The 22,074-nt window shown below is 46.9% G+C and overlaps 1 protein-coding gene across 4 annotated transcripts in view; it reads right to left on the bottom strand.

Moving 5' to 3' along the window:
* FOXJ2 (forkhead box J2) overlaps positions 1-22,074 on the bottom strand; it is a 42,626-nt gene that overhangs the window by 9,992 nt on the left and 10,560 nt on the right. For 2 of the 4 annotated variants that reach the window (XR_012646554.1, XM_075002565.1), the window contains 6 exons: positions 7,896-8,007; positions 6,736-7,088; positions 6,154-6,228; positions 3,525-3,593; positions 2,338-2,478; positions 1,723-1,921 (listed from right to left, as the gene is read on the bottom strand). Coding sequence is in view for 3 of the 4 variants with exons in the window: in XM_075002565.1 (XP_074858666.1) it covers positions 1,723-1,921; positions 2,338-2,478; positions 3,525-3,593; positions 6,154-6,228; positions 6,736-7,068 (817 nt within the window). In the remaining variant the exon portion in view is untranslated. Of the gene's footprint in view, positions 1-1,722; positions 1,922-2,337; positions 2,479-3,524; positions 3,594-6,153; positions 6,229-6,735; positions 7,089-7,895; positions 8,008-22,074 lie in introns of those variants that run through there. The other 2 variants (XM_075002548.1, XM_075002556.1) reach the window with 2 other exon arrangements.

Below are 22,074 nucleotides of genomic sequence, written 5' to 3'. Positions count from 1 at the left end.
TAGGCGATGTCCATAGCTCATCACCTAAATAACGAGCCTAATTTTTCAGAAGTGCTGAGCACCCAGCAAGTTCCACTGAGTTCAAATATCCTAACTTGAGTGAAAAGGGAGTTTGGTTTCCCTGGCTGGCTCCATTGGTTCTCAGCTAACATTGCCAGGGAAGGATTAGCTGGTTTTGGTGATGGTGGGAGCAGAACAGAAACCGGCCAAACGGTTCCCATGGACTACAGTTGTTTTTCAATTCATATTGACATGAGTTGGATTTCAACACTTTAAATGAAAGGCCAACCTGCCCAGCTACCACCCCCTGCAATGAGGCTGCTTCATCATTCATCACAATCAGGTCTTGTTTTATAGGTTAGCCACAGCAGCCCCTCTCAGAGCACAGCACTCCCTAGCACTGAGCTCAGTACTGACTAGGAGCAGAAAGCTGAGTCAGCTGCACAGCTTTGTGCGGCACCATGAGTTTTCCTTTGGTATCCAAGTAATGACAAAACTGGATCCTACTTGGGTGCTGAGAACTGATGGGCTCCCAACACACTTGTGGGTTGGATTTTGCGTACAGCACTTGCACCAGGGACCCCCTCTATGATGAGGGTGCTGTGGTAATTCAAATAATAAATCATGACTCTTGTTACCCCAGAGGAGCTATCACCCACTGGTTCATGAGTTTGTCTGATACTTGTAGAACTGCATGGTTGACTGCAATGTGGAAAGACTGACAGTTGAGTGGTTACTGAAATATTGTAGGTCCCAGTTTAATGATATAGCACTCCCCACACCAGACATCTTTTCAAGAATGTTTCTCTTTAAATACCAGGACAACAAGCTGAGATAGTTCATGGTGAACTGTATCTTCTGCTTGTCACAAGTGTGACACTGCCCTCTGGTGGCTGCTCCCTGAATCACATAATCTAAAGAAACCAGGCCTGCAAATCTCCAGATACCTGCTCTATATGCGGACGCAGATGTGTATATCTGTGGCTCTTTTGGCAGATACAGATGCAGATACAAATTTTGTAGCTGGAACCCCACAAATGTGTGGCTATCCACATTTTCTCTATGAGTATCTGCATCCATGGATGTGGACGCAGGTATCTGTGGCTCCTTTTTGCAGATATGGATGTGGATATACATATTGTATCCACACAGGGCTCTAGGGATTAGTAGGTTATATCTTGTCCACTCCACCCTCTTCCTTCACAGGCTTTGTCCAGCCCTACTTTTAAGCAACCCAAAGGACTGGAACTTCCAACACTTCCTTTGGACAGATCCTTCCACAGCCTAATTTCATCCCACTGGTTCCAGTTTATGCCAAACAACTGTCACTCTCCTATGATTTACAGCCTGACAACACTTGCACCTTTAGGTGGTAACGCATGACCTCAGGACGCCACACAGTCTCTTTTCGAGCACGGCTTTACAAGTCAGTCCCTCTAGCCGTTTAAAAATCATTCTTGTGCCTTCTGGTTAAACATCAGATGTTTTTAGAAGACCACTTAGTTCTACCACGAGAGACGGGCTGACATGGTGAGAATGGCAGATTTCTGGACTGCACCCTGTGTGTGTATGGAGAAGAGCTGGAGCATTTGAATGCAGGGGAACCCTCTTTTCACTTGCTGCTGGAAAGAGGAAGGGACTGAGAGAGGCAGGGAAGGGCATCGCTAGGGGGTATCACTGCCGCACACATACCCTGCACCATGCGGTGGGGCTGGTACTCACCGTGCTGAGAAGAGGATGATTTCTCCAGCATGGACTTGTAGAGGTTTCGGAAAGACCAGCTCAGGTCCTGGAAGTTGATCTCAGAGTAGGAGAACTTGAAGTCGTGGTTAGTGCTGTAGAGGGGAGGTGGCACGTCTGTCCCTTCCCGACCCTGTCCCCCTGCCACAGTGGCTGCCACATCCACAGGCCCTGTGCCCTGCTAAAGACCAGACAATAGTATGAAAAAACATTTCTATAGATTGTTGGCTTTGCTATGTCAGGAGTTTGAAGGGAAAGCTGGGGGTCATGCCCAGAAAGAACATATCCAATCCCATCTCACCTGTCTGTCTCCCACACAACATCCTCCCAACTCTCCTACCAGAATGGGAGACTCCATTGTCCCATCCCTCCCCAGCACTGACTGGCTCTACCACTTCCCACCCCAATGGCTTTATCCCTTCCACATCCACTCCTTTGCCCTTTTCCACCTACTCCCTGCTTCCCTCCTGATCTCCCCTCTTCAGCCGCTCTTCCCTGTTGCCCTCCCCACCAGATTCACTCTTCTGTCTGTGCCACCCTTTCTCTCTTACCCAGTCTCTCACTTTGCCCATCTCCATCCCCTCCTCCACTACTCACTTGACTGTAGCTGACAATGGGTGTGGTGCTCTGAAGGGATAGCTGAGGGGTGGCCTCAGGGGGCAGAGAGGCTTCTGTGCTGACTGGGACAGCCCCTCGTGGGCTCTTACTTGCCTCTTGTTCTGGGGAGTCCTGTGATAACTGAGAGGGGGGAAAAGTGGGAAGAAAATCAGAAACAGACAGAGAAGGGAAGCTGCAGCTGAGAAGTGCTCCACCACTGTACAAGCCTGGGCCCTTGGAAAGTGAGGGACAAGTTAAACCTTCCAACACTGGAATTCTCTCATTCGGCAATAACCATAATCTGGAAGGACCACGGATGTTACTGGATGACAGACCCAGGTTGGGAGATTAGCAAGGGGAGCCTGGTTGCTGTGGGCAGGGGAATCCAGTGGGGCTTGCATCCCTGGGGCTGCACAGGCACCCGTGGGGCTGGGACTGTGCCAGCAGCCCAGCTGGGGATGCACCTGGCATCTGTAGGGTTGGACCATGCTGATAGCCTGGCTGAGGCTGCACCACGCACCTGTGAGGTGGGAACTATGGCAGCTGCCTGGCCGATACAGAGCTGGCCTCTGCGCTGGGGTTGGGGCCTGCAGGGCCAGGGCAGCGTCTGGCACCCTGGCAAGGACTGGAGCTGGCCTCTGCAGGGACCAGGCCATGCCTGCAGCTCTGGGGCCATGCCAGCAGCCCAGTTGGAGTGGAGCTGATACCCATGTGGTCAGGGCTGCAGCTGGGGTCAGAGCCAGCATGGGGCTGGAAACAGGCTCTGCAGCTGGCATTCGGAGGTGGCTAGGTTCGTGTTGGCTCAGGAGGGGCCAAAGTCTGGAGGAAAAGGGGACCCCAGGGCTGGAGATGGGGGCGCTGAGAGGAGCGGGCAGCAGACCATCCTTCACCCAGCAAATTCCCTTGTCCAGGATAAGTCAGATCCTGAGGGCGCTGGGCAACAGAGGTGCAACCTGTACTGGCAGCAGTGGAAGAAAATTCAAAGGACTGGATGCCACTGCAAGTCACACAGTGGGCACAAGAGGAGAATTCAGACTCTGTGTTCACCCTGTTCTGGTCTTCACCTCCCTACAGACACACCCTGTTCCCATGATGGGTCCTGAAGCTGGCCCTGGAAGGCTTCTGCAGTAAGAAAAGAGTTCAACCCCCCTCAGCCCCATCTAGTCCTGGAAAAGAATCACACTCACATCATCATCTGGAGGGTGCCTCCTCTTGCGGGAGATATCTGGACAGGTATCTATTGTCCAGTAAGAACCCTGGAAACAAAACCCAGTGGTGAGAGGAACTCCCTGCTGCAGGGTGATACCCATGGTGTACAACATCAACTCACATATTAATTGTCAGGGCCATCAACATGTGCGCCACAGCACATGAGCTAATGCCAGCTAGGCACCAGGAAGATGTTTTCCTCCTGTCACACAGGATGGCACACTGAGGTATATCGCTACTGTGAGTTCCATGCCTTCCCCTGAAGCTGCAAATGCCAGTCATTCTGAAAGATGGACCCTCAGAAAGGATAAACAAATGGTCTGATCCAGCATGGCGGGAGACATTCTGGCCTAGCACACCCTCTATACCTGCACACCCCTTCAAGGTCCCCCGCTTTTCATGAAATTCATTTTTAGCAGTAAGAGTCCAATAATGACCCTGGTGGGCAAGATGACCGAAAAGCGCGTTGTCCAAGTCATTCTTGAAGACTCATTTCCAGACTGTGGTTTGGTGCTTGGCTGACTGGTTTTTGCTCATGGTCTCACTGATCACACATGTGGGGTTGGGAAGGAATCTTCCCCCAGGGAGACTGGGAGTGACCTTGGGGGCCTTTCCCCTCCCACTGCTACATGTGGGTACAGGTCACTGGACAGCATTAGGTGTCTCTCTCTTCAGCATTTCAGTGACACTCCTGGGGCATTGGACACACACGCACTTCAGTCCCTCCTATTCTCTGCCTGTGGCACCTCGTCGTTTGGTCTCATTTCCATTGTTGGATTTGGCATGCAGGCATTAAAGGCCCACACTACACAGGTGGTCAGACTAACTGCGCTGGTGGTCCTTCCTGGCCTTACACTCTAGGGCTACGTCTACACGTGAAGCCTACATCGAAGTAGCCTATTTCGATGTGGCGACATTGAAATAGGCTATTTCGATGAATAACGTCTACACGTCCTCCAGGGCTGGCAATGTCGATGTTCAACATCGACGTTGCGCAGCACCACATCGAAATAGGCGCAGCGAGGGAACGTCTACATGCCACAGTAGCACACATCGAAATAAGAGTGCCAGGCACAGCTGCAGACAGGGTCACAGGGCAGACTCAACAGCCAGCCGCTCCCTTAAAGGGCCCCTCCCAGACACACTTGCACTAAACACCACAAGATACACAGAGCCGACAATGAGTTGCAGACCCTGTGCCTGCAGCATGGATCCCCAGCTGCCTCAGCAGCAGCCAGAAGCCCTGGGCTAAGGGCTGCTGCACACGGTGACCATAGAGCCCCGCACAGGCTGGAGAGGCAGCGTCTCTCAACCCCTCAGCTGATGGCTGCCATGGAAGACCCCACAATTTCGACGTTGCGGGACGCGGATCGTCTACACGGTCCCTACTTCGACGTTGAACGTCGAAGTAGGGCGCTATTCCGATCCCCTCATGAGGTTAGCGACTTCGACGTCTCGCTGCCTAACGTCGAAGTTAACTTCGAAATAGCGCCTGACGCGTGTAGCCGCGACGGGCGCTATTTCGAAGTTAGTGCCGCTACTTCGAAGTAGCGTGCATGTGTAGACACAGCTTAAAAGTGTTAGGAACTGATTGTGTCGTAGATTGAGCATTACAGCTTTAGCACACAAATGGCCTCATAAGTGAAGTCCAACATGCACATTAACAGGCAGCCAGTTAGAGTTTACTGAACCAGGGCATTATAACTAACAGAGCCTTCTGAGTTGTGATAATAACTATAGTTATTCTGCACTACTTAGATACATGTGATGCCAGTTGAGGACCCAGCCACTTAAAAGTGATCTGCACAGAAAAAAAATCAGTGCTTGGGCCCTTCTCTGCAGTATCCTGACACAGAAAACAGACTCATGGGGTCCCGTTAATACATTTACATTAATATCTGCAATTTGTTTTTCTTGGTAGCTTCACTTGGGAATTCAGAGATGCAGCTTGAGCATTTCCTCTCCAGCCCCTACTGAAAGTGCAAATATAAGAATATAAGGACGGCCCTACTGGGTGAGACCAAATGTCCATCTATCCCAGTGCCCTGTCTTCTGAGAGAGGCCAATGACAGATATCCTAGATCATTTATGAAGAGATGTTGAATATTTAGTTGAGTGATCTTTTCTCACAACTGTTTTTGGGCATTTGGGTTAAGCTGGTGACAGCTGCTTTTAAAACCCTCAGTTATAAATTGGCTTTGAACAAATATCAGTTCTGCTCTCAGCTGCTTGGATTTCATTTCCTTAGCACCCAGGATACAATAATCCTACCAGTTCTCCAGGCACCCATTACATCGTTCGGACAGAACAGGTTAGACAGGATCTGCATTTCTAATATTGAAAAAAGGCAGAAAAAAATCCTCTGAAAGCATCTTTTAACCTAAGTAAAGACCACAAGGCAGGAAAAAAGTGGGCAAAACCCCATTTTCGTTACTTTGTATGTCCTTTAAGTGAATGTTTCTGGAGTCATCCAACACAGCAGTAAGCCTCATTGCTTTAACTTATACGCTACATATTTCAGAGTTTTAGCCTCAAAGGCAGAAAGGGCAACACAGGCTTACTCCTCGCAATTTAAGTCACTCATCCAGGAATATGTTAATTTCTTACCTTCCCAGGATCATCCCTCGGCCGAGGCACCTTCCGAAAACATTTATTCAGGGACAGGTTGTGGCGAATGGAGTTCTGGAGAGAGACAGATCAAAGTAAATAAGTACTACATAGGAAGAATACAGGCGCCAGAGGAAACTGCAGATTGCTATGTATGCCCAGGATGGAGTGAAAAAAGTAGAGTGACAGAGATCACTCAACGCCAAACCTATCTGTGTACAGGCCAGATGAGCCAGGACGGAGTCTAAGGAAAGAAGAGGAAGGGACAGTTCTGGAGACCCAGGGCTTCTGGGTATGCCCACAGCAGTTACACTGAGGATGATGTTTGGGCCAGGAAAGGATTGGCAGACAGTACTTTTCTGGGATCTTCTTAATAGGAAGGGGGTCCTGTACATGGGTGAAATCAATCAGTTCTGGGGAAATTAGGAGTCATTTGGCCCTACACTTCCTGCAGGTGGCAACTAAAGCTTTGCCTTTACACCTGGCTCTTTTCTTCGCACAGGGGCAATGCTATGAATTGAGGGAAGAAATCAAGCTCTTTTAAGGAGCTGGAGAATGTGCTCCAGCCACCGCATTCCTCACCTTCCACCCAATGCCAGCATTCTTATAGTAAGGAAAGTTGTCGCAGATCCAACGGTAGATCTCACTGAGTGTCATCTTCTTGGCAGGTGATGAATTGATGGCATAGGTAATCAGAGTGGCATAGCTGTAGCGTGGCTTCCCGTCCTGGTGCACTGCAGCTTCATCCTTACTCAGGGTGGCATTGGGGTCAGTGGGAGAGCCTGGGGGGCACTTCCTGGCAGCCCCTGGGGGCCCCGCCTGCGAGGAACCCCCTAGTTTCTCAATAGTAGCTCTCAGGGTAAGCTGGGGGAGCCAGTCTATGGAAGTGAGGCTGCTTTCCAGATCAGAGGCCATAATGCCAGAAGCAGGAGTATCTGTTGAGGAAAAAGATAAAAACAGGACTGCTGAGTCACAAACAAATTATCTCTTGCTAATGGAAGGGAAAGATGAACTTCCTCACATCAGTGTACCTTTGTGAAGAGTGTCTTGCTCACGGACCACAACCAGCTACGACTGTGTCACTACAGACGGGGGACTGCATCCCTGGGAAGACTATCCTGCTTGCTGATAAGGTCACACAGTCTGTCCTGGAACAGTAAACTCAGGGACAGAGTCCCACCCTGTGTATCCCTATCAGATGATAAGTAGGAGAGCAGAGAGGTCTACCCTGGAATGTGAGGAAATTACACTTCCGCATCGCAACCACACCATGACAGCAATGCCTCAGAAAGCCAAGACTGGTATGGTATCTGGGGGACCATCCCACTCAACATTTCCCAGCTCCTGCCTACCTACTATGGTCAAGATTGTAGCCAAGTCACACCTACATAAAATCACCTGTACAGGTCAGGACTGGCATTCAGAGAGGTGGGAGGAACTGCTTTCCCCCCAGCCGGAGGTAATCTTTCCCTGCATCGTATCACATTGTATCCAACCCAGAATAGAAACTCCTTGGTGAAGGGATCATAAAAAATCCCCCACGTCTATAGTGCTATATACACATAATTAGATCAGTCACATCAAAGAAGAACTGAGACTAGAGTGAAAACAGAATTACTCTCATTAGATTTTGCTCTTCTTCAGCTCTTTTCCTAAAGATCTCAAAGCATTTTAGTGAATTGAACCTCAGGAAATGTAGGTAAATATTATTCTCCTCAAACTGAGAAAACTGAGATACACACAGTAGAGAAGTGACTTGCCCAGGGTGACACAGCAGGTTTGTAGGAGAGAAGAGAACTGGGGTTCTTGACTCTGATGCTTGCCTTCGTCACAAGCGCATAGATAGCTCCTCTCCTAAAAATAAAGGACACCTTCTCATTGCGAGTAACTATACCCAAGCCTTCAGTTCAGGTATTTACATCTTTATAATAAATCAATGTGTTGGGTAAGCTGTGTGAAACTGACAGGTACATCACCATCCAGACTCTCAGAGGTCAAGACAGCATAAAACCATCCACCATAAACACCACCACCACAACTGGCTGAACCAAGGACTGAATTCCCCTCTCATCCCTGCCAGTGATGGTCCCCCTGAGTCTGGGTGAGACAGACAGTTTGCATGGCTGCAGCCTGCACTATGCCCGTTTTGGAGATACAGGGGGGGATTATGTCTTTAGGACAGTGGAGGGAACTCCCGGCCTGTGGTCTGGATTCGGACCGCAGCTTGCCAGGATCCGGACCCCGAGGCTCGGGGCTCCCCTCCCCAGCATCTGGCCCGTGGTGGGGTGGGAAGTCCCAAGCCTCGTGGGAAGAATCAGGCAAACTGGGGCTGCATCCGGCCCATGGGCTCTGCCAGGGAATGAAGGGGGCAGGAAGCAGCTCTGTGTGGCACCACTGACACTCACTGCTGTTCCCCCAACCGGAAAGAGAGGAGGGGAGTGGCAGCCACGGGGCTGCCTGGAGGCTTCCCCCTGCCCTCCTCCTTGGAAGGAATTCTGGCCAATCAGAGCAACAGAGGGTGGTGCCTGGGAGCAATGGGGGGAGGGCGCAGAGCCATGTGCATCTTGGTGTGCTGCCCAGGTAAGCTGCACCCCTCTTGTCCAGACCCTGCACCCCTAGATTGCTCCTGCACCCTCCCTCCCTCCCTCTCAGGCCCCTCAGCCACACCCTGACCCCTCCCTTCCAGACCCAATACCTCAAATCCTTCCATACCCTTCCTCCCACCCAAACTACATCCCCAGCACACTCCTGCACCCCACTCCTGCCCAGCTTGCCCATCTCCAGCCCACTCCTGCACCCCCTCCTCCCACCCAGACCCCACACCCCATGTCTACTTCCTGGCAGCCCCCTCCCACACTGAACCCTTCGTTATTGCCACCACGCCCCCACCCCTGACTCTGGGGCTGGTGCGCGAGGGGAATGAAGAAAGTGTCTCCTTAGCCGTGTCTACACGTGCCCCAAACTTCGAAATGGCCATGCAAATGGCCATTTCGAGGTTTACTAATGAAGCGCTGAAATGCATATTCAGCGCTTCATTAGCATGCGGGCGGCCGCAGCACTTCGAAATTGCCGCAGATTGCCGCCGCGCGGCACGTCCAGAGGGGGCTCCTTTTCGAAAGGACCCCGCCTACTTCGAAGTTCCCTTATTCCCATCCGCTCATAGGAATAAGGGGACTTCGAAGTAGGAGGCGTCCTTTCGAAAAGGAGCCCCCTCTGGACGAGACGCACGGCGGCAAGGCGCGTCAATTTCGAAGCGCCGCGGCCTCCCGCATGCTAATGAAGCGCTGAATATGCATTTCAGCACTTCATTAGTAAACTTCAAAATGGCCATTTGCGTGGCCATTTCGAAGTTTGGGGCACATGTAGACGTAGCCCTTTTCTGTTTTGTTTTATTTCTGTTTTTCAGTCAGGAACTACATAAGCGAGGGTTTTATTCTTTTCTTTTTTTTGCTTTTACTTGTGTGCCCCCCCGCCACTGATCTGTCTATGGGTCAGTGGCCCCCAACCTGAAGAAGGTTCCCCTCCCCTACTTTAGGGGCTACCAGTTCTGCACCTTTCACCGGCATGAAAATCCCTTCTAAAAATTCACTGTAGACAGATGCATCTCAGAGCACATAAAGGTAATAGACTAACACAAATAACACATTCAGGTAATAAGCACATATACAGAGAGAGATAACAGAGTAAGATGAACACACCCTACTCAGGAAAAAACCTTCAGGTGGCGCCTCCTACCAAGTGCATCACCCACACTGATCGGTTGAGGCAGGGAGACACCCATCTGAAGGAGTGTAACCAGTAGATATCCTTTCTAAATATAGATAATCCAGAACAACGCAGTGTACACGCACAGATCCAGACATGCATGCACACAGTGCCTTCATACACAGACACAATTCCCAGCTTCTTTCACACAACGCTCTATGCTCACACATCACAGTGTTCTCAAAACATAAAAGCACAGGAGGGTCCTTCACTCCCAACAGGGCTTTCACATACATACACACAGGACTTGCATCTTCATACACAGGCACTCTTGCTACAAAGGGCTTCAAGGGCTAAAGTAGTCACACACGCTCATACAATCAGACAATATCCAGGGCTCAAACACAAAGTCAACCCTGTCTTATACACCCAGCACTCAGACAACACCTTTCTCATCTCACAACCAACATACACACACAAAAGTGACCCTATGGCACTGTCACATCTATAGCTGGTAGAAACTATCTGCTTTTGGAGCAGAGATAGTGAGGAAAGGCCAGGCCCCAGGACAACATACTTTCCTTCCCTTCCCCTTTTTCCAGCCATGCCTTCAGATACAATAATGATGAGCTAGAGTAACAGAGCATATTTGACAGGTAGCTGTTGTATCAGGCCTTCCATTGCCAGCCCATTTTCAGCAGCACATAACTTTCTGAAAACATCTCTTTCTAGGCTCAAGCCTGAAGTTGCTCTTATTCCAAAGATTTTATTTTTAAAGCTCAAGCAGAATCCATCCACCCTTTTTTGAAATTATACAAGGGTGAAATAATTATAATTTTCCTGAGTTTGAAAAAACCAAGCAAACAAAAAATAGTCTCATGGTCTATATAACTGAAAACCAGCTGAACCTCAATAGCATTTAACTTTTTACATTGCCTAGCCTCAAAAAGAACTAGTCTCCCCAGCCATCCTCAGGAGAAAAGAAACACAAAATAAATAACTAAATATTCCATTTTGTAAGTGTGCATTACAAAACATCAGTCATGTTAGTATGCACAGGACTATAGAATAACAAAAAAAAAATACGGTGCTGTGATGTCATGCTACTATTTCATTATAGAAATGAATATTTTTGTGTGAGATTTTAATTATGCAACTCTGGAATTACAATGTAAAATGAAAACAGAGTTTAAATTATTCTCTCTCTTTTTCAACCTAACACTACTCTTAGATTCAAACAGGAAGCCTCCAAAATTCAGGAAATGCAAAAATTAAAGTTTTCACAGGACTTGTTAATTTGTTTATGTTGTACAGATTGAGTAGCCTGGTATTATTATGCAGATAGTTAAGTATAAGGTGACTATAAGGCTCAGAAATACAAGCACAACACACCTTGCCTTCACTGGCCGGGGCGCGTATGCAGGATAGATTTGAGTTATATGTATACTACATACAGAGGACAAATGGTTTAACTTTTGCATTTCTTAACCTGAGAGCTTTTAAAATATAAACATGACTTTAATATTATTACCCTCAAACTTACCTGAGGAGTACTAACAGATCTTGTAATTGATACAAGTTTGGAATTTATACCTACATAAGGATCACCTCCTGCTTAGACCAGGCATGGGGAATTTATAATCCACAGTCCAAATCTGGCCTGTGGCTTGCCTGGATCTTGCCCCTGAGGTTTGGGGCTCCCCTCCCCAGCATCTGGCCTGCTGCAGGAGTGGGGAGCACCTAGCCTCGTGGGACGGAGTCAGGCAAGCTGGCCCACGGGCTCTGCCTGACAGAATGGAGAGGTGGCTCCATGCACTGCTGCCCACAGTTCCCACAGCTGAGGGAGTGGCAGCACTGCCTGGGCAGGCTTTACCCCTGATGCTGACTGGCTGGAACTGCAGCCAATCACAGCACTGGGGAGTGGTGCCTGTGGGCGGCCGGGGACAGGGCACCATGTGTGCCCCCCATGTAGCTGTGCCAGTTAAGAGCTGCACCCATCCCCAACCTGCTCCTGCACTCCCTCCCCTGCAGGCTCTCCGTATGCCCACTCTTGCATCCCCGTCGTACCGAGGCCCCCCACCCACCCCAGTCCATTGCTGCACCTGACCACCCTACCAGATGCCAAGCTTGCTACTGCACGTCCTCTCCTGCCCAGCCTCCAAACCCTAAGACCACTTCCTGGCAGCTCCCTCCCACACTGAATCCCTAAGTCAGCTGTGGAGAACCTTTTCTGGGCCAGAGACCACTGACCCACATGAAAATCAGTAGGGGACCACACAAGTGAGAAGCAAAAAATAAAACAAAAATACAAATAAAAACCCCGCTCCCCTCATTCTCCTACCACAATGAATCCCAGAGCCTATGGGGCCCAAATTATCTACTAGCCCTGACACACTGTGCTTTGGGGTTGGTGTGTGAGGAGAATGAGGGGAGTGGTTTTCTTTCTTTTCTTTTTTCTTGCTTTTCACTTGTATGGTCCCCAACTGATTTTTCTGTGGGTCAGTAGCCCCTGACCCAAAAAAAGGTTCCTCACCCCTGGCTTCGATTCAGATGCCTCTAGGGCAGGGTCTGCATCCTGCAGCTCTGGAGCCGCATGCAGCTCTTGAAGGACTTCTTTGTGGCTCCTGATGCTGTAATTACAAAGAAAAAAAAATAAACTGATTATGTTCAATTAACAGTGAACATCTAAAAGCCCCAAAATGAACAACTCATATCTAAATAATAAACAATATGTGATCTCTAAACGTTGGCTAACTCCCCCTAGCGTCCTCCAGAGAGAGAGAAGGTTTGGGAGTGAAAGTCAGGAAGACAGTTGTACAAACACACACATGAAGTGTGAGGAAACAGAATATGTACAAAGTTTGTGAATGCCCTGCAGTAAACATGCATCACATTACAAATCATTGTGTGTGTGCTGTTCTTAAAATAGGGGTTACAAAAAGTATGGTTGGACATTTATTAAGGACCATCTTGTATTCATACGTATTACAACTCCTGAATTATTGAGGGTTTTTTTAATCAAACAGGAAAAAATGGCTCTTCTTGTTGTTTTGGTTGCCGACTCCTGCTCTAGGGTGAAACACAAAAGCTCTATATTCTTAAGTCACTGGAGACTTGTAGGGAAATGTGCCCTCTATTAACTAACTCTACTTCGGGCAATACATCCAGTTTTGCTTAGATGTCTCCTAGCCAAACAATGAACCAGCTCAAGACTGCAGAACATTTAACATCTGACATCACAGACTAAACCAGAACAACTTCTTTTAACTTCCGCTTCCCAGCTGGGTCTGTACTGTCTAGCAAATTTTTCGTCTATCACCCCTCTTATTTTCTGCTTCTCTCTTGACTACAGAAAAGCTGCTACCACAGAATGAACAGGATGAACCCAAATCACTGTGTTTTCATGGGCCCTACTACATTATTTAGCCAGCTGGAATCAACCCTCTAGCAATGAAGAAAAACTGTAAATGAAACAACATAACTTGTACATTCATCCATTCAGGTGGTTCTCTGACTGTGACTCATGACCCAGTTTTAATGAGGACATCAGGGCTGGCATTAGATTTGTTGGGACCTGGCACAAAGCTCAAGTCTGAGCTCCAGGGCCAAAGCCCGAGAGCTTCACCTGGGCAGTGGGGCTCAGATTACAGGTCCCCCAGATGGGGCTAAAGCCTTTGTGCTTTGACCCTCCCCCAACCTGGTGGGCTCAGGCTTTGGTTCGGCCTCGTAGGGTGATGTAGTTATTTTTGTTGTCAGAAGGTAGTCACATTGCGATGAATTTTGAGAACTGTTGTCCATTTCAAGTCAGTCAATACCTACGTTAACACAATTCACATCACCTAGAGGCACCAATGTAAAGATGCACAAGGAAATTCCTTTAATCCAGCACGTCCAGGACCGAACAGGTGCTGGATTACCAAATTTTCCGGACTATTGGGCATCACCACCCTGCGCACCTGCAGCTTCTTCACCGCCAAGCTTCTCAGCTTCACCACCCCGTGGGTCTCCAGCTTTGCCACCCCTGAATGTCCAGGCTCCAACTCCCACACCCCCTGGCTCAACTGCACCCCCTGGCCCTCCTGCAGCCCTAACCCACCCAAGCTTAACCCCACTGCCCCGCTTCCTCAGCCCCATCCTGCCACCCAAGCCCCCGACTTACATGAATTTCAGGGTATGCAAGGGTAGCGTTCTCAGGCACCCTCGAGTAACTGGCACTTTATGTAACTTGAGGGGCAGCTTTTTTCCCTGGTGGAACACACGTTCTGCAGCTGGGAAGCAGCAGGAGTGCCTGGAGCTCCTTTTGCAAGGTAAATCCTGGCATTGGGGAGGGAGGGGGGCAGTTGGGGAGGGTTAAGCCTGGTGGTGGGCTGGGGTTGTGGGAGGGGGCAGGGAGGTTAAGCCTGGTGGTGGGTTAGGGCTAAGGAGGGGCCAGAGGGCGGAGATGAGCCAGAGCCATGTGGGGAGGATGGTTGAACTGGGGGGGACGGGGTTGAGCTGTAGCCATGCACATGGCTGGAAAGCCAGAGCCATGCTCGGGTAGTGAGCCAGGCTGTGGGGGGATTGAACCAGGGCCAGGGGGTTTGAAGCTGGGTAGGGCTGAACCGAGGTGGGGGAGTTGAACAGGAGCTGTGCTTGGGGGTGGTGAGCCGCAGCCATGCGGGGGCAAGTTGAATGAGTGGGAGAGGGTTGAGTTAGAGCCACACATGGGGGTGGTAAGCCAGAGCCATGCTCAGGTGGTGAGCTGGGCTGCAGGGGGTTGGAACCAGGGCTGAGTGCAGGGGGTTTGAACTGAGGCTGTGGGTTGAACCAGGGTGAGGAAGTTGAACCAGGGCCATGCACAGGGGGTTTGAACTGGAGCTGTGTGTGGGGGTGGTGAGCCAGAGCTGCGCCGGGCGGGGAGGGAGGGGGGCTGAGCTGGAGCTGCACCGGGGGCGGGTGCAGGTTGAGCCAGAGCCACACACAGGGATGGTGAGTTGGAGCCGTGCTCAGGTGGGTGAGTGGGGCTGGAGGGAGGGGTTGACCCGAGGCCACATGGGGCTGGGGGTTGAACCAGGGCAGGAGGAGCGGGATTTTGAGTTGAGTTTAACTCGCTTTAATGCGTGTAAAGCCCGACTCAAAGTCATGCATTTTGAGGGTTTACTGTATGCTGGACCATCAAATTTTGCTGGATTATTTCTGTAAATGGGATTATTTTTGCCAGACACCAGACCATCAGCATTTCTGGACCATCAGAGGCCAGATTACAGGAATTTTACTGTGCAATCATATTTTCAGACAAAATTGATACAGGGTCTGTCACCTCTTTGGAACTTGTTCCAACATAACCACTGGTCAGGAAGAGTCAGACAGATGGGTCCTACAGCCTTTAACTCTTAGAGTACTCATCCAAATCTCTACTTAAAAAAACCGTAGTTCACATGGTTCAGACAGAAAGAAAATTGCTTTCAAAACCGCATAATCAGTGGGCACTGAACAACTGCAAATTCACTCAGGACAAGTGGTACTTTAAGTGAGTGAGCAATAACAAACATCCAGGATGCAGCGACTGACCAGCACATTCAACCTGAGGCTGAAAATGGAAGCTAGCCTTCTGTACTATACATGCTACTGACTAGCTGGGAGAAAAAGATATTATTTTCCTGGTTCTGCTAATTTGCGAAGTTTTTCGCTCACTCAATCAGATGCCTCCCTGCACTACTGATAACTTCACATGGCAGGGCTGAAAAATTGATTAGAGGTTGTGTTTATAGCTTTAGGAATTGATCAAATCTGTGGATATTGACCCTTTATGGTCTGCAATATTTCTGAAGACTTCTCATAACTTTAGAATCAGGTGCAGCTGGAGTGAAACAATGAATAAAACGAGGCTGGGTGTAGCTTTTAAAGGACCAAAAATAGCACTAATCAGATACTTTAGTTTTCATTTTGATCCTTTGAAAATCATTAGCCAAAATGCTCAGTCTTAAAGCTACACAGCTAAGTCCCTATTTTGGGCACCTCAATGGAAGTGACCACATTTTACAGGTGCTGAGTACTGCATATCATACTGAAGTCAGTGGGAACTAAGACTGCACAGCACCTCTGAAAATCAGGCCACTCCTACTTGTAGCTATAGGCACCTGGATTTAGATTGGTTCAAAAAGTTTTAGTTCAGGCCGTTAAAATGGTACAGTTGGGGCTTCTGGGAGAAATATCAATGCTGGCAATGCCAGAGTCATCATGTCTTTGAAAGAGCAAAATGATTGTGACAGCAGTGAAACAGAAAAGATAAAACTAATCATGTGAAGAAATCTGAATGGCTTCTATTCTGACAAAAGAAATGAGGATTTTGAAGTTTATATGCAAAGTTTGTACAATATTTTGTATCAATAACACTGAAGGGAATAACATGGAGAAAAATCAGTTTTCTTAAGATTGGCTGCAAGAGATATTTGCAGTTTTGAAAGACTTTTGTTCTCCCTAAAGAATCAGGAAATCTGAATAAGGCAGAATAGAGTGAACTTCTTAAAATGTTATCTATCCTAAACTTCCTCACTTAGGGAAATGTCACTTTAAAATATACAGAAAGCATATCTATCTGATTCCATAGGGAGTCTCAAATAACCATCAACTACCTTTCACACTCGTAACTATCATGAGACTTAAGACACTGCTTTGCTTCTGGAACTAGAAAACCAGAAGGAAGAGAGACACTGCTGTGTAAAATGAAACTTAACCAAGGAGTGGTGAATGCAATACTGGTATCTGAGTCAGCCAAAAGAAACCACTGCATTGTAAGAGTACATTTCTGCCTACATGGCACATGGGAAAAGGAAAGCCCAGCCTACAGGGCAAGGAGTTGACAGGAGTCACTGTACCCAGGAAGTAGTGTTTCCAATGTTTGGGACCAATCCAGAAAGCAGAATAATATCATTTTAACAAGCTGAAGTTTGGGATATGTGGTTACACGGGACATAGAGCTTGTGCCAGTCTTAAACTACAGAAGAGAAAGGAATTCAACAAAAGGAAGTTACTGTCATATACAAGTATAAAGTACACTAACTAGCACACATAGAGGAGCCTGTTACCAATTTTGAGCCTGTCCATAATAAGATGGCTACTCAGAACTGTTTACAGTGCAAGACCGAAAAGACTCAAATGTTTTATTCTGTGTTAAAGTAAATGGGTAAAATTGATGCAATAGTTATTATTTCTGAATAGGAAATTTTCTAATTTTATACTACGGAGAAACTAACAGCACTTAAAAGTTACATTCAAGGGACAATAAATGTTTTAGGGTGTCACTTCTTTGCTATCACTACTGTTGTTACAGAAGGATATGGACCTTCTCTAATTGGCACAAACTGGCTCAAGAACATAAAGTGCACCACAAATTAGGTCTGGTCGAGAAAGAAAAAGAATATCTATCTTTGGTAAAGTCACAGGCTTAGTGAAAGATATCATAGAATGAGTTTTAAAGGGCCAACCCAACATTTCTTAAGGTTTATCTGCTGCCTTGTATTTTGTGAGAACCTGCAGAAAGGCAATTACAAGAACTGCAGGTTCAGGGAATAATTGCTTCTGCTGCATTTAGTGAATGAGCCACACTGCCTGCCTGTGTTCCTGAAACTGGTGAAGTGTGAGGATTTGTGGGGACTATAAAGTCACCATAAAACCCAGTTTGGAAGTGGATCAGAATCCTATTCCAAAACCACAGGATTTATGTGCTGAACTGTCAAGAAGGGTAAAGTTTACAAAGCTTGACCTGCCTTAACCATATCAACAGGTCACATAAGAGCCAGATTCAGAGACTATGAAGATATGTAAAGGCAGTACAGTAAACCCTCGATTTAACGGACCCTGATATAACAGACTTCGGAAATAACGGACACTGTCTGCCACCCTCCCCAACAATAAATGCCTGAGACTCACCAGAGCTGACGCTGGGGCTGGACGAGCTGCCGGAATGGCTGGTGCCATTTGGGCCAGAGGAGCCTGGGGGAAGGGGCTGCCAAGAGGTGCAGGAGCTCTCCTTCCCCTGCCTCTTGTGTGTGAAGTATGTCGGTGCCCGGGTGCCACTACAGTGCTGCTGAGCAGCAACCATGGTGTTGGAGGCTGCTGCTCGCTGGCAGGCTGGGTGCGGCCACGCTTTACCTTGAAGCAGGCGGCTCGGAGCTAGGGACTGGAGGAGCTGCAGCAGAGAGCTGCAGGAGGCGGAAGATGCCAGGTCGGCATTCAGCTCCTCTTCTGGTAATTGGCAGAGGGAGACGGAGGTGTGATGGGAAGAATGGGGAAGAGGGGCAGAGGACTGGAGTGAATGATGGGCTGGGAAGGTCAGTGCATCATCATACGGTATAACCATTTGGGTATAACGGATTTTCGACATTAACGGAGCCCCCTTCCCATTAGTCCATTAAATTGAGGGTTTACCGTATATGCACAAAAGGTATCACACAGAGTAGACATTGACTTGCCATATTTAAAAAAAAACAAAACAAAAAAACCCAAAAACGAATAGACCAAATTCGCCAAGGTTTCTATTTTCTAGTCAACTATTTCGACTTATAATAGAAATGTTGAGGAACACTTGAGAAATGTTACAGGAATTCTCAAAACTTTGCAACAAATCTGGTTTTAAAATTAAGAGAAATAACCAAGTTGCTTTAGGTGTGGGGAAGACAACACAGCCTACATAAGAAACAAGTGCTACTGAGAACACAGCTCTACCTAAAAATACGTAACAGCTGAGCAAATTTTTAACTTTGTGAAAACTACTATAAAAGATTTATCCCAAATATATATACAAAAAGCCTAATGTTGAAGAAAAAATGTAAAGTCATTTGAACCAAAGATAGAATAAGGCTTTGAAAGATGTACATTGGAATTCTACTGTGCTGGTACATTTTAATCCAGAGCTTTTCTCACTGTGATTACGTGATGCTTCATCAGTAGAGGGAGGGGCTGTAATTTCGCACATGTGCAAATAAGAGCAAGAGAAATCCACTGCATTTGCTTCAAGAACATTAACAGAACAATTATTTTTATACTGAAAAAGATGCATTGGTTATTATTTTTGGAGTAATTCAATTTTATGAGTATTTATTTGGAATGACATTTGGTTAGGCAGCCAATTATAAGCTTCTGATTGGGAAAGTAATTCCAGAAGAAGGTATTCCAGGTCTGGAAGCATCCAGGATGCAGGCACAGGCTTTAATCTTAGCTGCATATCAGTATGATATGCGGTGGAAACCCTCACTATAGCTTACACTAAGGCTGTGTCTACATGGGCACAAATCCTTGAAATAGCTATGCTAATGGCCATTTCAAAGATTACTAATGAGGCGCTGAACTGAATATTCAGCGCCTCATTAGCATTAGGAGGCTTCTGGCTGCGGTGCTTCGAAAGCTCTACTCTAGAACGCCCACGGCTCGGCGCGGCTACATGGGGGTCCTTATCGAAAGGACCCTGCACATTTTGAAATCCCCTTTGTCCTCTCAGCTGAACAGGATAAGGGGATTTCGAAACATGAGGGGTCCTTTCAAAAAGGACCCCCGTGTAGCTGTGCCGAGCTGCAGGTGTGTGACAGTGGCACTTTTGAAGTGCTGCGTCTGGAAGTGTCCTAATGCTAATGAGGCAATGAATATTCAATTCAGTGCCTCATTAGTAATCTTCAAAATGGCCACTAGCATAGCAATTTTGAAGATTTGTGCCTGTGTAGACACAGCCTAACATTGATATGCTATCCAGATTGACTCTGAAATGATAGACAGAATCAGAAGTAGATGCATGTTCAGAATCAGTCATTCAGAAGATATGCCCATTACTGTAAAAAGGATAGCCACTTAAATTAAAAGATGTATTGGGTTAAAATAACATAATATACTCTATCTGTAGGGCTGGTCATATAGGATAAATTTTGTTCTATTTCAATAAAATACAAGTAAAATATGAGTAATATAAGACTTACACAGTAGGGTCTGTCTCAGTTATATGCCCTTCACTCGAGCATAGTTAAAGTGAAAATCTGACTAGAAGCTGATTTTTACAGGCAGGCTTTGAACGAATAATTGAACAGAGATTAGTCAAAATGAACTCTCAAGTCTTCTTCGACTCATGCCACACCCTGTCCCATTACAAAAGCTATGACTGCATTAGAGAGTTTACAGTGTGCAGCGGCACTGATGCAGCCGCTCTAAACTGACAAGAATTCTCTTGTCAGTTTGATCCACCAGAATAAGTGGCAGTAGCAATGTCCTCAGGAGATGCTCTCCCATTGACATACTACTGTCCACACCACCGCTCAGGTTGGTGTAACTTATGTCACTCAGGGGGTGGCTTATTCACACTCCTGAGAGACATAAAACATTTGGACATAAACGATAGTGCAAATGCAGCCTGGAACTTGGAAAAGATTCAGTGTTCATCTTGCAGGTACTAAGCAAACGGACTTCTATGTAGCTGATGATTATTCCAGGTGGACAGAAGCAAGACGTGACAAACACTTCTACTAATATTAGTGAGACACTGTGGAATGTGTTCACTGCATGTAATTGCCCAAAGAGTTTGGAAGAAGATACAGCTGGAGCTGAAGATGGACACTGAACCAAAGTGCTGGATACAGCCTGTAAATACAAAATCTCAGGTTTTATGTTTTTGTTATTATTCTGTTGTAGTTAAAGTCACTCTAATTAATTAAAAGAAGCATGTTTAACATACTGGATTTTGGGAGACATTACGTCTAATTTCCATTAGTCAAACTTCCGAACAAGAAGACTGGACAATAGCAAGGCCAAGTAGCAATGTCCTAGTGGAAAGCCTATACCTTCTAACCACTCTCTACAGTTGGGAAGGAAGAAAGTACCACAATCTCCACTGGGAATTCTATATCATGCAGTTTTGGATCCCTAAGGCTGTGGCTACACTACCTTTCCCATTTCTTTTTTGGAAAGAAGGGTGCTTACAAAATCAGAGCACACTTTCAAAAGGAACCCTGGCTACACGGCTACTTTTATTTCAAAATCAGCACTTTTGACGGGCCAGGTAGCCGCCATTATGTAAATGAGGCACTGAATATTCATATCAGGGCTTCATTTGCATTTTCAAATAGCTGTAATTTGCATGCCCCTTCCAAAGAGACTACATTTTTCACACCATCCTCTGAATTGTAGCTCTCTCATAAGACTTTAAATCCCACTTCCAGTCCCCTCCTCTCTCTTCCCCACCCCACAGAGCCTCCTGGCCACAGTGAAAGGGCTTCTCTACTATTCTAACCCACCTCCTCATCTTTCTGGTTGTTTTGCAGGTGTGTTCACTTCTCCACTTTTTTTTTTTTTTTTTTTTTTTTCAAATTCTCGTCTTGCTCAAGGGGAAACAGGCGGGAGGATGGGAGTAATATGCTGATAATCTGAACTTTATGAATAATTTTAAAACATACAAATACATAAGTATATGTTACCCACTGGCCCGTACCTGGCCATTATGGGTTGGCAGTTTCCTGTTGGTATCAATGTAGAAATGAGTTGGAGAGAGATTTGAAGAGGAAAAGGTAATGGCATTATGGACTGTCAAGAGGAAAAGCATTCCACATGCCTGGCATGGAAGTAAGTACATGGGATGTTTGTGGAAGAAGAGAACAAGCAGAAGGTCACACTGGTCATGTGGCAAATAACTGATCATTTAAATCAGCTTCTGTACCAGATGACTGATGGATAAGCTAATGTGAGGACAATTTTTAAAAGCCTTCCAGATACAATCCCAGCTGGTAAGCCTGACTTTATAGTATGAGGCAAATTGGTTGAAACTATAGCAAAAGAGAATTATCACATGCATAGATTAACATGATTTGTTGGGTAAGAGCCAATATTGGTTTTGTAAGGGAAATCACATCTCACCAATTTACTATTCTTTGTGGGGAGGGGTCAACAAGCATGTGAATAAAGGAGATCCAGTGGATACAGTATATTTAGATTTTCAAGAAGTCTTTGATGATGTTCTTTACCAAAGGCTCTTAACAAAGAAAGCTACTATGGGATAAGAGATAAAGTTTACTCATTGGTCAATAACAGGTTAAATGATAGGAAACAGAGGGCAGGGATAAATGGTCAGTTTCCAGAATGGAAAGCAGTAAACAGGGGTGTTCCCTGGGGAATTTTACTGGGACTAGTACTGTTCAACATATTCATTAAATCAGTGTTTCCCAAACTTAAATATTTGCATACCCTGGACTTTGGCCTTAT

Source organism: Carettochelys insculpta, chromosome 1 (genome assembly GCF_033958435.1).
Source record: "Carettochelys insculpta isolate YL-2023 chromosome 1, ASM3395843v1, whole genome shotgun sequence".
Classification (NCBI taxonomy): domain Eukaryota; kingdom Metazoa; phylum Chordata; order Testudines; family Carettochelyidae; genus Carettochelys; species Carettochelys insculpta.
Note: the sequence above shows the minus strand (reverse complement) of the source record. Positions and strands in the feature narration are given on the sequence as shown.